General features: G+C 40.4%; 1 protein-coding gene across 1 annotated transcript in view; it reads right to left on the bottom strand.

Annotated features, from left to right (window-relative positions):
- The window catches only part of Ift81 (intraflagellar transport 81), a gene marked incomplete at its 3' end in the record, with an annotated part of 88456 nt that overhangs the window by 51421 nt on the left and 21944 nt on the right, over positions 1-15091 (bottom strand). The window contains exons 10-11 of the mRNA XM_023720674.1: positions 13024-13119; positions 9874-10020 (exon numbers count right to left, since the gene is read on the bottom strand). Of these exons, the coding sequence (XP_023576442.1) occupies positions 9874-10020; positions 13024-13119 (243 nt within the window). The remainder of the gene's footprint in view (positions 1-9873; positions 10021-13023; positions 13120-15091) is intronic.

The raw sequence follows: 15091 nt of genomic DNA, 5'->3' as shown, positions 1-15091 counted from the left end.
TGTGTGGCCAGCTCAGCCCACCAGGGGGCGCGGCTGGCTGGCATGTGGTGCTGGGGGATCGAACCGCGGTCCCTGTGCTTTGCCGAGCTTGTTCCAAGTAGGTGCTTTAGACCACTGAGCCATCTCTCCAGCCCCTAAAGCCAGTCTTTCTGAACACCCGTAACTACTGCTGAACACGCAAACATATAATACCAATCTAACCCTTCCCAACCTGTCAGTGTTACATTTTTAACTTTAAATTAGAAACTGTCTGCACGCCAGGCATGAACAAGGTAGTTATCTACAGATGGTAATGTCTAGTTGGCTGCACCTTCCTCTGAGAGTCTGTAACGAGGAATCTGCCTTAACGAAACTGGTGGCCCCAGAAAAACCATCTGGAAGGCAGTGACTCAGACCTGCCACGGTCTCTGCGCTTCCACGTAACCAAGTCAGCACCATGCAGTTGTGTCTCTGATGGCTGTTTCCACTGCTGCCTAAGCAGTTAATGCTCTAGGGGACAATATCTATGAAAAGTCTTAAAATTTGGGGGTTAAAATTATGACATTACCTAAATTTCAAATGTAACAGGCTATTTTTATTACAGTGAATTCAGCAAAATTTATCTGATTCTGTTTTGTTCCATCTCTTGGGAAATTTTAGGGTTCTCAGGTCCTGTTTTGAACTCTAAAGAGCAAAATGTGATGTGAAAAAGTTCTAAAAATATCACAGGTTTGCCTGGGCTCACTGAGAGGGGTGGATGATCCAATTACAAGTGTCAAAATTTGACAGCTGCAGCAAATCTTGCCAGGATTCCCTTATCTTCCTTGTGCTCCTCTTTGAAGTATTTAAAGATGATTTCATAATCTTTCCCATTTAGCTCTAGGATTTCTGTGGGTGTAGAATGAACTGGATGGCCCTTCCTAAGCTGCTTACAAATACTGTTTGACCAGCACATTTTCCAATTAGCTATAACTGCAGAATTGCTGAACTTCTTGTAGGGCAAGAGGAGAACATGCAAGGGACCATGTGCCCACTTGGTGGGCCAGGTGGCCACTCAGCACACAAGGCGCAGTGGGGCCTCAGGCAGAGGTTCATCTGCGCTGTACAGAACTGCAGACCCCAGTATTCATCTGAATGAAAGCTCTAGGAAGGTACTAGCACTACAGCCCTGCAATATTGGGACTTTTTTCTTTTTTAACTTTATCAAAAAACCTTTTTTTTTTGAGGACCAGGGAGATAGCTCAGTAGAATAAGCACTTGCCTGGCAAGCGCAAGGGCCTGAGTTCAATCCCTAATTCCACTAAAAAAATAAAAAACAAAACAAAATAAAAAAATAAATGGATGTGAGATGAATGGCAAAATTTTGGGGCTGGGGAGATGGCTCAGTAGAATAAGCGCTTCCCTGACAAGCATAAGGGCCTGAGTTCAATCCCCAGTTCCACCAAAAAAACCCCAAAACAAAACAAAAACCAAAAAAGCCACATATTTTGAGGCAGGGTCTAGCTATACTGATCTGGCTAGCTTTGAACTCATTATGTGGCCCAGACTAGCCACCAACTTGTGGCAATCCTCCTGTCTCAACTTCCTCAGTGCTGGAATTACAGGTGTGTGCCACCATCAATAGCAACTTTTTCAAATTATTCAACTAGATTCAGAGATAGCAAGGTGACCAAGACATAAGCATCAGTTGCTACAACCACTACTAGAAGAGATACAGGCTGTTTGTTCTTCTATTGAGATAAAGTCTTCAGATTAGGTTGCTGCCTATGAAATGGCAAAAAAATCATAGCACAAGTGACTGGAGGCTGTCCAACTAAATGATACATTTATGTTTGTGGTCAGGCATTTAAAATGAGCTATGTATACTATGAAATATATTTTTAAGACATGGAACACGGAGACCAGCCTGGTTATATAGTGAGTTCAAAGCCAGCCTGAACTACTCAGTGAGAATGTGTCTCAAAAAAAAAAAAAAAAAAAGAAAGAAAGAAAAAGAAAAAAGAAATATGTATCTATGGTTAGGATGAGGAGTTACACATAATAATTTTTATTATCAACAGAAGCCTACAAAGAAACCCCCAAATTTTTATTAGAACTTTTCTGACTTAAAAAACATAGCTATCTTAGTTAACACACTTTAGTTTCAAGCACCTATACTAAGTAAAGACAGGAAACAAGCTACAACCCTGCCATCGCAGACATTACTGTTACCTCCGTCAGAGGCGGCAGGAACTGACCCAGTGACCTGGACAGTACTGGGTATCTGAACAGGCAAGAGGAAGTGCTAGAAGAGTCTCTTGCAGAGGACCCAAGAGAAGGGATGGGATGGGAAAACAGCAAGTGTGTACTTCCTAGAGGAGATGCTACTTGAACTCAGATCCCCTGTTACCTTTTAGTTGGTGATTGGGTCTCAGTATGTAGTCCAGACTGAGTTTGAACACGACTGCGCAGCCCATGCTGGTCTGGAACTCATGGTGAGCCTTCTGCCTTAGCCTCCCCGGTGCTGGGATTACAGGTGTGACCAACATGCCCCACTTCCTCTGCTATCTTGTGAAGAACACACTGATGGTAACACCCTTTTATCAACAACTTGAGTTACAACTGTGCCTGTCAACCACAACAGTGTGCTACCATCCAGTAAGGGCCGTAACAACACCCGTGAATGCTGCCACTAGGGAAGCCACTAGCGATCTGAGGTTCAGAGTTTTGAGCTGGGGCTGATTGTGTGGGTACCTTCTGCCTGCCCCATACCAAAATTTCAACTCCCAGAAGGAAAGCTAGTGCTTACGTAAAGCAGACTCTGCATATACCTACCCTAGGTGTGGTGAACCAATCAGGAATGGTGGGAATCATTCCAAAATTCAGGTTCGCAGATGCCAAGCCAGGGTGTGTCTGCTAGCAGAGCTTTCCAGGGACAGGAGTCCCAGGCCAGCTAAGCTCTGTTCTGCACACCACCTTCTCTTTCACTCCAGAAAGTTTTTAGACTTTGCATCCATGTTGGTCCTCCTCATCTGGGACTCTGGAACGATGCTATTTCTCTTATGAAATGAAGCCAAAAATGTGAAATAATACTCCAGGCATAATTTGACCACAAATGGAGTATCACTTTAGTTGTTCTTTATTTTTTTAACGGTACGGGGGATTGAACTTAGAACCCTGCGCTTGCCAGGCAAGTGCTCATCCTACTGAGCTATCTCCCCGGCCCCTGATTTTTTTTCTTCTGATACTGGGAATCGAACTCAGAGCCTCCTGTCTCAACTTCCAGAGTGCTAGGTTTACAGATGTGCACTATCACACTTGGTAAGATATCACATTTTTTAAGCACAGTTTCTTTTACTTGTTATATTACATGTGTAAATTACTGAGCACTCTGGAGCTAGACTGCCTCAGTTTGAATCCTGGTGCTGCTGAGTGCCAGCAGTGTGACCTTGGGCAAGTTAGTTCAAACTATGTGACTCAATCTCTTACCTGTAAACATGGGGCACCTCAGGGTTTTACAATAAAATAAATGTAATACATATAATGAGCCTAATATAGTACCTGGAACATTATAACTGTATATTAACTTTTTTATTATTAATAATCTAAATTTCTTTTTGGTCTTTTTGAGACAAGGTCTCACTATGTAGTTCAGGCTGGCCTTGAGCTTGCTTTGTAACCTAAGCTGGTCTAGAACCCGAAGCAATCCTCCAGCCCTTTGCCTCCCAACTGCTGGGATTACAGGCGTGCATCACCAGCCCAGCTAAATACAATTTCTAAACATAACCTTTACCACTTTCCAAATACTAGAGTGAAGACATCAATATAGATTAGACTGGCTAGGCAGGAGGAGAGTGTTGGGGGAGGAGTCCCAAGGTGCTCGCAGCCCTGGCCTTTCTTGCTACGCTGCCCAACTCCATCACCACCTCCCCCACTCAGGGCTCAATTTTCTCATGATTTCTGTTTGGGACTGCACCTACCGCAAGTGGCTATTGTAAGAATTAAGTGAGTTGATACAGGGAACACAGGGAGACTGCTTTGGAGAGAAGTCACTTTAAATGACCACCACCGTTTATTCTTGTTAAATGGGTTGAAATGACCACATAAGCTCAAAACTACTTTTAAAGTCTAAAAGCTCATGCATTGAAAAGCATAAACTCTGCCTTTTTCACAGTAAAAGAGAAGTCCACTCAAAAAAAAAGAAAAAAAAAAAAAGATCAGACTGGCTAAAAAAATACCTTTCTGTTAAGAAGATTATTTTATTTTATTTACTTATTATTATTATTATTTTTTTTGGTAGCCTGAGGATGCCTTGAGGGTATTTCTGGCTTCTTGTGAGAAACTGGGTTAGAACCAGAGCATCTTGAGCCTGACTGCTTTGTTTAAGCAGGCACTTAAACAACTGAGCTAATGGGCAGGCTCCCAAGAAGATAATTTTAATTCTTAAAAAATTCCTGAGTTTGAGGCCAGCCTGGGCTACAAAGTGAGTTTTGTTTTTTTTTTTTTAATTTTTTTATTTTTAATGAGAACAAAGTGAGTTTAAAGGCCAGTCTAAACTTCATAGTGAGACCCTGTCTCAAAAAGACAAAAAAAAAAAAAAAAAAAAATCCTATGTCAAGAATGTTGGCAGAGGGCTGACGAGATAGCTCAGCACACTAATCACCTGCTTAGGCAAGTACAGGGACTGTGGTTCAATCCCCAACACCACATGCTGAGCTGGCCCCACCCCCAGGCACAGAGATGGGGCATGGTAGCGCACACCTGTCATCCCAGTGCTGGAGAAGCTGAAACCAGGAGGATCACCAGGAGTCTGGGCTGTGCAGTGAGACCCTGTACCAAATGCATAAAAAATAATAAAGAAGAATGTTGGCAGAATAAGAGAGAAATATATGCTGTGCTTATTCCTTTGTATTGCCTCAAGCATAGAATTATGATGAAAATTAAATGTTAAAATGATAAAATACAATGAGAAAAGTGTTTTTAGATTCCTAATTTTTTATTAATAAAGACAACAAGGTAATACTTATGAAAATGTCCAATGACGAATGCCTGTACACTTGCCATCTGGAATCAGAAGAGCTAAAATTCTAAGACAAATGTAACATCTGGAATATTAACTTTTTTTTTTTTTTTTTTTTTTTTTTTGTCTTTTTGAGACAGGGTTTTGCTATGTACTTCAGGCTGGCCAGAATTCACTTTGTAGCCCAGGCTGGCTTCAAACTCTCAACTATCCTCCTGCCGCAGCCTCCTAAGTGCTGGAATTACAGGTGGCAGCCACCACACCTAGCTGGAATACTAACTTTAATGACATAAAAAACACCAAAATGCACAGTTTATTACCAAACATCAAAAACTGCTGACTACATGTAACAAGCACATGACCTGGCCGAGTGCAGCTCAGTGGCACAGCGCTTGCCCAGCATGCGTAAGGCCCGGTTCCATCGTCAGTTTCAAGAAAAAAATATAAATCACTATATAAATTTAGGACTCACTACATTCATCCTTATTAACAGTGATGTCTCTAAAGTTTTCTAAGATTGATTAAACAACTATATATGGATAATCGAGGCAAGAAGTTCTATATCTGAACCAATGACTATCACACAGTTTTAGTTTAGGTTTTTTTTTTCTTTTTGAACCAGGGATTGAACTCAGACCCTTGTGCTTGCCAGGCAAGTGCTTATTCTACTGAGCCATCTCCCCAGCCCCTATCACACAGTTTTAATAAGTAAACATTTCCAATTAATGACATCTGCAGTGCAGTCCTCACTCCTAGAATCTACCTATTCTGACTGCCTTAGAGAAGTGCGGATCCCACAGCATCCTCTGTGGAACACAGCTGCAGAAGCACTCACGTCTGTGTTCCTCTGTGACAGGCAGCACACTAACTGCACAACATTAGGAAAGTGATGGAAATGTCCGTTTCCTCAGTTACAAAATGAAGATTTAGTTCATATGCTTTTTGAGAAGATAAATTAGGATGACTGTATAATATAAAACATGAATTTATTGTTTGGGTTTTTTTCTGTTTGTTTTTTTAACTATTTTTAAATGTACCATTTTGCGTTATTAGATACATTCATACTGTTGTGCAAGGTGCACTTTTTTTTTTTTTTTGGCGGAACCGGGGATTGAACTCAGGCCCTTGCACTTGCCAGGCAAGCACTTATTCTACTGAGCCATCTCCCTAGCCCCTCAAGGTGCATTTTTAAAATACTGGTGAGGACTGAGCACACAGTGAGGGGCTCAGGGAACGGCTGCTTCAATGGCTCTTGTCAGCATCTTATTCTATCTTAAATCTGTGTAATTTATTTACTCCTGAATAGAAGTTATTTCATACTTATTTCTACTAAATTTCTCTCAGTCTGAAAAGTGCTGGTTTTGATTTTAAAGCTGTCTATAAATTGTATTTCTAGCTTTTGAAATTTGCACAGGTGACTGACAACATACAAATTCTAGCAGCCAACACACTGAGTTTACTCTATTCCTAGGGCTGTTCTAAGAACCTTACCCGCACTAATTTAAGTAATTCCCACAATAATTCTGTCAGTAGCATTCACATTTGCAGCTGAGCACAAAGAGACTAAGAAACTTGCCCGTGGTCACCCGGTTGCAAAGCAGCAAACCAGGATTTGCACTCAAAACAACTGAATGAAGTTCTAGAGCCTGCATTCTTACCTGCTCCACTACAGGTGTCTCACACATGCAGTTGCCCACACCCATGAGAATGAGCACTTCAGATGTCAAACCTTAATCATTGATTAAGCCTTTGAGTTTGTCAGAAGCTTTTTTTTTTTTTTTTTTAAGTACAGGGTCTACAGGATCTCACTACACAGATCGGACTCATAGTGATCCTCCTGTTTTCAGCCTCCCAAGTGCTGGGATTACAGGTGTGCACCACCATGCCCACAACCACACCCAGTCTCAATCCCAGTCTCAGCACACCCCAGGGGTGAGGCTAGCATGGCACGTCTGGGAATGAACCCTAGCCTCTACACTCTGCATAAGCATAAGCAGGCACTTTAATCCACTGAGCTATCTGGCCGGCCCTGTCATAAGCTTTGATGGCTATTATCCCTTGCATTTTTAAAGTAACTATCTTGTAATGCCAAATCCAACAGTGAATAGCAATCCCTCACATTTCATAGATAGAAAAAAACTCATAAAAGAAATTTGTTCAAGATCAATAGAAATATAGGAGAGGCCAGGTGTGGTGCCTCATGCCTGTAATCCCACCATTCAGGAAGCTGAAGCAGGAAGAGCACCAGGAGTTTAAGGTTTGAGTTCAAGGCCAGCTTGAACTGCACAGTGAGACCCTGTCTCAAAAACAAACAAGCAAAAAATAGAGAAACCATCGGGCCAACGAGATAGCTCAGCAGACAAAGTGCCTGCTTAGGCAATCACAGGGACCAGGGTTTGATCCCCGTGCACCACATGCTGGAATAGCAGCCAGCCCCCAGCCACTACCTGTAATCCCAGAGCTGGGGAGGCTGAAAACAGGAGGACCACTAGGAGTCTGATCTGTGTAGTGAGACTCTGTAGACCCTGTGCTAAATACATAAAAAATTATTAATTATTCTAAAATAGAGAAACCTGGCTCTCAGGTTGGCCACTTATTAGGTATATGATTCTATAATTTCCCTGAGCCAACTCAATGACATACCAGGAATGATAATAGCACATCGTGGATGCAGCAAAGAAGCATGTTTATAAAAGCATTTAGCACAGAGCTTTGTAGAGAAGGCCTCAAGAAATGCTGGTCCCCTCTCCGCACTCTGCATGGGATTCTCAGCAAACCATTCTTCCCAAACACACATGCCTACGCTTCACAATACCCTCTCACCAACTGTGAGTCAAGCGGCAAAGGCCATGGCTTACTGATTACCATGTGATACCAAATCAAAAACTTCAATGAAGTTCAACTAATCTTATGTAATGTTAAGTATAACAAACTTCTTCCTTTTGCCCATATGGCCTATCACTCTATCGAAGTTGAAAATAAAATTGGTCTACCAAGACTTGTTCTTCATAACATTATGTATCATGTTCCCCAATACCTTCTGTTCTTTTAGGTAACTGCCAAATAACTTAAGTTGTTCTAGTTCCTCATCAGAAATTACTCAAAAATTAAGTTGACCATACCCTTTGAAAGTGATCTCTTTCCTGTTAAAAACTATTCTTTTGTGTGTCATCAGATACTTCTACCCACCACGATTTCTCAATATTAAAGGCTAATCACTTGGCACTTGGTTCTTTCCCCCACATTTGCATAGACAGAACATCAACACCAAACTAGCAGCACTAGCTGTGTCAAATGTGGCCATAACAATCAATTTCTTGTCAACTGACAGCACTTTCTTTTTTTTTTTTTGAACCAGGAATCAACCTCAGAACCTCACGCTTGCCAGGTAGGCGCCATACCACTGAGTTATACCTGTGGCCCAGCATTTTCTTAAGAAACGATAAAACTGCTTGGAAATAGCATGGCCTCTTAAAAAGCAAAGTGCTGCATAATTAACCCACCCTCCCCGTCAACAGCAACAGTATGTCTCCAAGCCCATGCTTTAGCTGCTGGGTATCATGTAAAGTACTCCCACATCTTAGGGCAATCTTAAGAGTAGACGTGAAAAAAACCAAAGGAAATTTTCAATCCAGAGTTGCCTTCCTAAATTTATGACTTCTCCTACGCAATAAACGGAGGTGACAATCAGAAGTACCACAGAGAAAAATGGTACCATTAGAAGATTTCCTTGTGTTTGGCACAGTGAAGGTTTGCTGCCAATTTTTAACAGCATGAATTCAGTAAATTCTCAAAGCAAAAAATGAAGCTTGGACAATGAGCAGTTTTTCAAAGTAGCTTTTGTTGAGATCTATAGTTAATAGAAAAAAATTTAAAAGCCTGCAAGAGTTGCTAGCATACAGGCAATATTTAGTCACTCAAATATGACCTATCATTTGATTTGCTTAAACAAAAAGTACTAAGCTGGCTTTATTCATTAAGTCTTTTTTGAGGCTACTTTATGAAAAGGGAATGAAAAATTTTATTTCTGGTGCTTGAGCTTAGCCATCAATAAACAAATTACTCATTACTTGTCCTGCTACAGTAATCTTATGAACTAGAAGATACATGCAACAACAGCTGTTAAAGTACTGTGCAAAATTTGAAGTACAACATAGAAGGTATAACTGTATCTTTTTAAACTTGTAACCATAGGTAATAAGGGTTTGGTTTTGTTTTTTATGCTAGGCAAAGTGCTTATGCTGCTGAGCTGTCTCCCCGGCCCAGGGCATTTTAACCGTCCCAGCCCTACTGGCCAAACACACATTACTGACAAAAAACTTAGTAACAATATTTTTTTTAGACCTTTATATAGAAACATTCACCAACAAAGATGAATTTAACTTCCACTAGTTTTGTTTGAATGTTATTAATATTTATAATAAATAAACCTAATATATTCATTTAATTAAAAAGTGAAAGTTCAGAATATTATCTCATAAAATCACTAAGTCTCCCTCATTTTTTATATCAAGAACATCTCACTACTACAAAGAGACTCCAGTTTTCAGGGGATTCTGGGTTATCCTCACAGTATTGGGGAATGAATCGGTGCCTTCCACGAGCTAGGTAAGCACTTGGTCACTAAACCTACATCCCTAATTCTTTAAAAAGAATTTTATTTTTAGCCAGGGCCTGGCTAAGTGGCCCAGCTGGCCTCCAAGTTGTAACCCTCATCCCTCAGCCTCCAGTGCAGCTGGAATTACAAGTGCGTTCCCCTATGCCCAGAAACAAGAAAATTTAATGAAATAATATTAAATTTTCATTAACATTCAGACTAAGAAAGTAAAAAATACTAGTGGTTGCAAATGAAACCTAATACTCATGTCCCTCCCCCATGAGATACCTCAACTTACCTCATCTCCTTTTAAAACTTCAGTGCCATCAAATTCACGGATTTGATTTCTCTTTGCTGATACTTCTCTCTCTAGATTGGCTAACTTTTCCTTAGTCTCCTGAAGTTCCTCTGCTTTGGCTTCTTTTTTATGAGAAATGATGGATGCCTAATTGAGCATTTAATATGAATATAAAATAAGACATCTAATTGACCTTTTATATTCTTGTGAACTTGCCTGTTTTTTAAACTTTGCCAAGCTGAATTTTCAGTATCAGCTGGGCTTTTCTTGACAAATGCCCCACCCTACTGGCCACAATCACCAACTCTATACTTAGCATGGACATGGAACACTTATTAAATATTAACCTAAAAACATTTGAAATACAAAAGTCCTGAAAATGTAGAATATTTCAACAGAGAAATAAAAATATTAGTCTTCTGAACACTCTGATGCTATCCATTCTAACTACATAAACAGGCTAACAGCAAGCCTGCTGCTTTTCTGCATGGTGGGTTTCCTTTCTTTGGAAGAACACAAGAATGCTGTATTTTTGGAACTATAACACAGGTCTTCTTACCAAACTCAATATCCATACTTTTAAAATGAAAGGTTAAAACATCTATTATATTTGGGGCATTCAAATAAAGAAAATGCAGTTTCAACATCAAGCAACTGATCAGAACCACGCAGATCTTTACACAACTCAAATGCCCGCTCTTAACCCTGAAGGTAGCGCTTTCTACTAGCTAGCAACTCCTAGAGGATTTCCCTGACTGAATCATAACTAATCAAGAAAAACAGCTAAATAGTCGTATTAAGTGAAATAGTACAGATATGTACTGAAACAAGGTTTACATCATCCCAAATGTGAGCCCTATTAAAAAAAATTCCATTATCCTTCCTGTGTGTTTTGTTTTGTTCTTAAAAAAGGCTGGCAAGATAGCTCAGCAGTCTAAAGCACCTGCTTAAGCAAGCTCAGGCAAAGTGCATGGACTTTGGTTCCATCCCCAGCTCCATATGCTGCACTAACCCCACCTGGGCTGAACCAGACACACACACACACACACACACAAAAAAAAGACAGCCTAGGCTACAAAGTGAGCTCCAGGGCATCCAGAGCTGCACAGCAAGACCTTGTCTCAAAAAGAGAAAAAGAAAGAAAAGGAAAAGAAAGGCAAATATTCCATCTTAAAAAATGAAGAAGGTAGCCAGGCATGGTGCCAGTGCACCTGTAATCCCAGCACTCAGAAGGCTGAAGCAAGAGTACTGTCATGAGTTCAAGGCCAGCCTGAATTACAGAGTGAGATTCTGTCTTAGAAAAAGAAAGAAAAAAAGGAATATATCCCCAGTACTTCCTAATGTGTGCAGGAACTTGGGTTTGATAACCTGCACTCAGAAAAAAGAAAGAGGAGGGGGAAGGGGGAAGGAAGAGAGGGAGGGGGAGGGGGAGGAGGAGGGGGAGGAGGAAGAAGAGGAGGAAGAAGAAGAGGAAGAAGGAAAAAAAATATATATATAAAGCTCAGTCCAATACGGATCTTACTTAACAGAAAAACATGAATTATTTCCATCTAGGACAGGAATAATAACATGCCCAATACCAACCACCACTATAAAAAATAAAAGTGGGATTTGCATATTATACACCTAATTTTAAAAATCAATGAAAAAACTATAGTGAACAAATCAATAGCTTTTATAGAAAAACAAAGTCAGAAGACAAAAGCCTTTGCAAGGGCTGGAGAGATAGCCTGACCACAGCAGACTATGCATGTGCTTAGGCGAAGGCAGGGAGCAGTGTTCCATCCCAGGTACCACAGGCTGCACTGGCCCCGCCCTTGGGTGTGCCGAGCCAGCCACAGAGCCTGGGTGTGGTCATGCACACCTGTAATCCCAGCACTGGGGAGGCTGAAACAGGAGGATCACTACAAGTTCGAGCTATGCAGTGAGATCCTGTACCAATTACATAAATTTTAAAAAAAGTCTTTGCAATCAAATTTTTTTTTGTCTTTTTGAGACAGGGTCTCACAGTTTAGGCTGACACTGAGCTCACTTTGTAGCCCAGGATGGTCTCAAACTCACAAGGATCCTCTTGCCTCAGCCTCCCAAGGGCTGGGGTTACAGCATGCACCACCACGCCTTGCTCTGCAAACTAATTTTAAATCTCAAAAAGTATATTGTTTTCAACTCCCTAAAGAGTCTAAGTATTTTTACTTATACTATCTTTTTTTTTTTTTGTATTTTAGGTAAGGGTCAACAGGGTGTTAAGGGTCTCATTACCAGATTGGATTCGTAGTGATCCACCTCTTTACAGCCTCCTAAGAGCTGGGATTACCAGTGAGCCACCATGCCCAGTCACAATCACGTCCCAGGGGTGGGGCCGGCAAGGCAGGCCTGGGGATTGAACCCCCAGCCCCTGAGCCTGCTTACAGGTGCTTTAATCTGCTGAGCTATTTGGCCAGCCCTTTATTTATACTATCTTGAGAAGGATTTTTTTTTTTTTTTTTTTTTTTGGCTGGCTCAGGCTGCCTTAAGGGCGGGTCTGGTGCAGCATGTGGAGCAGGGGACCTAACCGCAGTCCCTTGCGCCTGACTGAGTTTGCCCAAGCAGGTGCTTTAAACAACTGAGCTAGCCCACAAGTCCCCTTTACTTATTCTACCTAATACTTTCATTTTAAAAATGAATAGTAGGGCTGGTGAGATGGCTCAGTGGTCTAAAGCACCTACTTAGAACAAGCTAAGCTCAAGCAAAGCACAGAGACCTCGGTTCAATCCCCCAGCACCACATGCTGGCCCGCCCGCCCCCTGTTGGGCTGAGCTGGCCACACACTAAATAAATAAGTAAATAAATAAATAAATAAATAAATATTTTTAAAAAAATGAATAGTAAAAAAATTCCATGTTCACTAATATAAACACAAACAGTTCCATCACCACAGTCAGCAGACACGAAGGAAATTAAACATCTTGTGTATTATAATTCAGACTTGAACTGATGTCTTTTGTGGTTTTCCCACTAATTCTTTGCAATAATCTGGAGATTAGCAATGACAGAACATTTATTCTTTGTTTCCTTCTCATCTGACAACTAGGACAACAGAGCTGGTGGTTCTGATAACTCCATCACCAAGCAAATTAGAGCTCCACGTATATGGGCCCGGAGTGATCGTACCTGTTGCCTGTAGAGTGACAGCTTGCCTTCAGCTGGCTCTGTTCTCATCATCTTCTTTTCAATCAGTTGATTGATCTGTGTGTTTACCTCATTTATCTAAGAGAGAGTCAAAGTAAAAAAAAAAACGTTAAAACTATAATTGTGCAAACTAAGGACATCTGGCCAACCAAGCTTTGAGTTTAATTTCTTACCTTAGAGATTGGATGGGAGGAACACGTCTATTCATAAATGGATTGTGATGACTTTTTTTTAAGAAATAATTTTACATTTCATGATATTATTTATATAATCATTACTTATGTGAATTTAATCATCCATGTCTACATCATCCTAAAGTTCATTCTTTCTTTCTTTTTTTCTTTCTTTCTTTTTGCGGAACCAGGGATTGAACTCAGGCCCTTGAGCTTGTCAGGTAAGCGCTTATTCTATTGAGCTATCTCCTCAGCCCCTTTAAAGTACTTTAGATAAAATATTTATATATTACTAAAAAGATGCTCTCTAAAAATCTGAAGCTAGCCCTCACCTAAGCCTTGACTTGCAAGTAACTGTAAATGATAAAGTCAAGCCAGACAAACCCCCCGAGGGGCCAAGAACAAACAATTGGGGAACTCAGCTGAGAGCTGACACAACCACACCTACAGCCCTCTGCCACAATCTCTGGATTCCTTGATGGATGTCTCTTAGCGAGGCATTAAACCTTTCCAAAATGCATTAACACCTAGTAAAGCCAACAGAAGTATATAGTCCATGAACACACACAAATAAAACAAAACACAGCTTTCAGTATAAATATTCTTTAAAAGATTAAGTGTTATCATGAGCCAAGGATGTGTTCAGCAGCATAGCGCCTGCCTGGCAAGCATAAGATCATCAGTTTGATTCTCCGTACCAAAAAAAAGTTTTCCTGTTAATTCTGTAACATTAAATTTCAGATAAATCTGACTTAGACTTCTAATTTCTTAAAGTAAATTAAAAGAGTAAAAAGGTCAGAATTACATATTTAATTACAGTGACTACTAAGAACATTAAGGATTAGCAAGTCAAACCTTTTGATCAATTTTCACAATAATTACTAATTTTAAAACACATCTAATTAGTATTTTATCTCTAGAGAACAACAAAAGTAGCCAGGCATGGTGGTATATGTCTGTAATCCCAATACTTGAGAGGCAGAGGCAGGAGGATTGTTGTGAGTTCAAGACCAGGGAGGGCTCCATAGTTAATTCAAGGCCAGCCTGAACTACACAGTGAGACCTTGACTCTAGAAACCAAACCCAAAAACACTTAAGAAGAAAGTTGTAATATAACGAGCAGCACAACAAAGTTTAATAATCTCAAACCTCCTATGAAAAGTGCTAGCTTTATGTATAAAATTACCCTATTATGCTAAAAATTAAAAGTTATAGGGGCCGGGGAGATGGCTCAGTAGAGTAAGTGCTGGCCTGGCAAGCGCAAGAGCCTGAGTTCAATCCCCGGTTCTGGAAAAAAAAAAAAAAGAAAAAAACAAAGCCCATAAATAACTAACTAAATAAAAGAAATTAAAAGTTATATTAAACATATATCATTATCGGCCAGGCATGGTGGCACATACCTGTAATCCCAGAGCATGGGAGGCTGAGTTAGGAGATCACTGCGAGTTTGAGAACAGCCTGGGCTACAAAGTGAGCTCAAGGCTGGCCTGAACTGCACAGCAAGACCCTGTCTCAAAAAGACCATAAATAAATAAACAAACAAACAAACAAACAAAATTTACTATCTAAATGATTATTTCATAAAGACATAAACATTTTTTAAAAATCTTTCATATATTTATTTATTTATTTGGCATAGGTCTCAATATGTAACTCAGATTCATAGTGATCGCCCATCTCAGCACCCCAGCCCTGGGATTATAGGCATGTACCATCCCATCCGGTTTCAGTGGTGCTGGCACAGCACGGGGTATGCGCGACGAACTCAGGACCCTGCACTTGCCAGGCATGTGCTTAGACCACTAAGCTATCTCCTTAGCCCCAACAGTTTTGCATTAGCTGCATTTAATCTTTTATTTATTTATTTATTTATTTAT

The sequence above is a fragment of the Octodon degus genome, unplaced genomic scaffold (genome assembly GCF_000260255.1).
Source record: "Octodon degus isolate 3935 unplaced genomic scaffold, OctDeg1.0 scaffold00076, whole genome shotgun sequence".
Classification (NCBI taxonomy): Eukaryota; Metazoa; Chordata; class Mammalia; order Rodentia; family Octodontidae; genus Octodon; species Octodon degus.
This window is presented reverse-complemented; position numbering and strand designations above follow the sequence as displayed.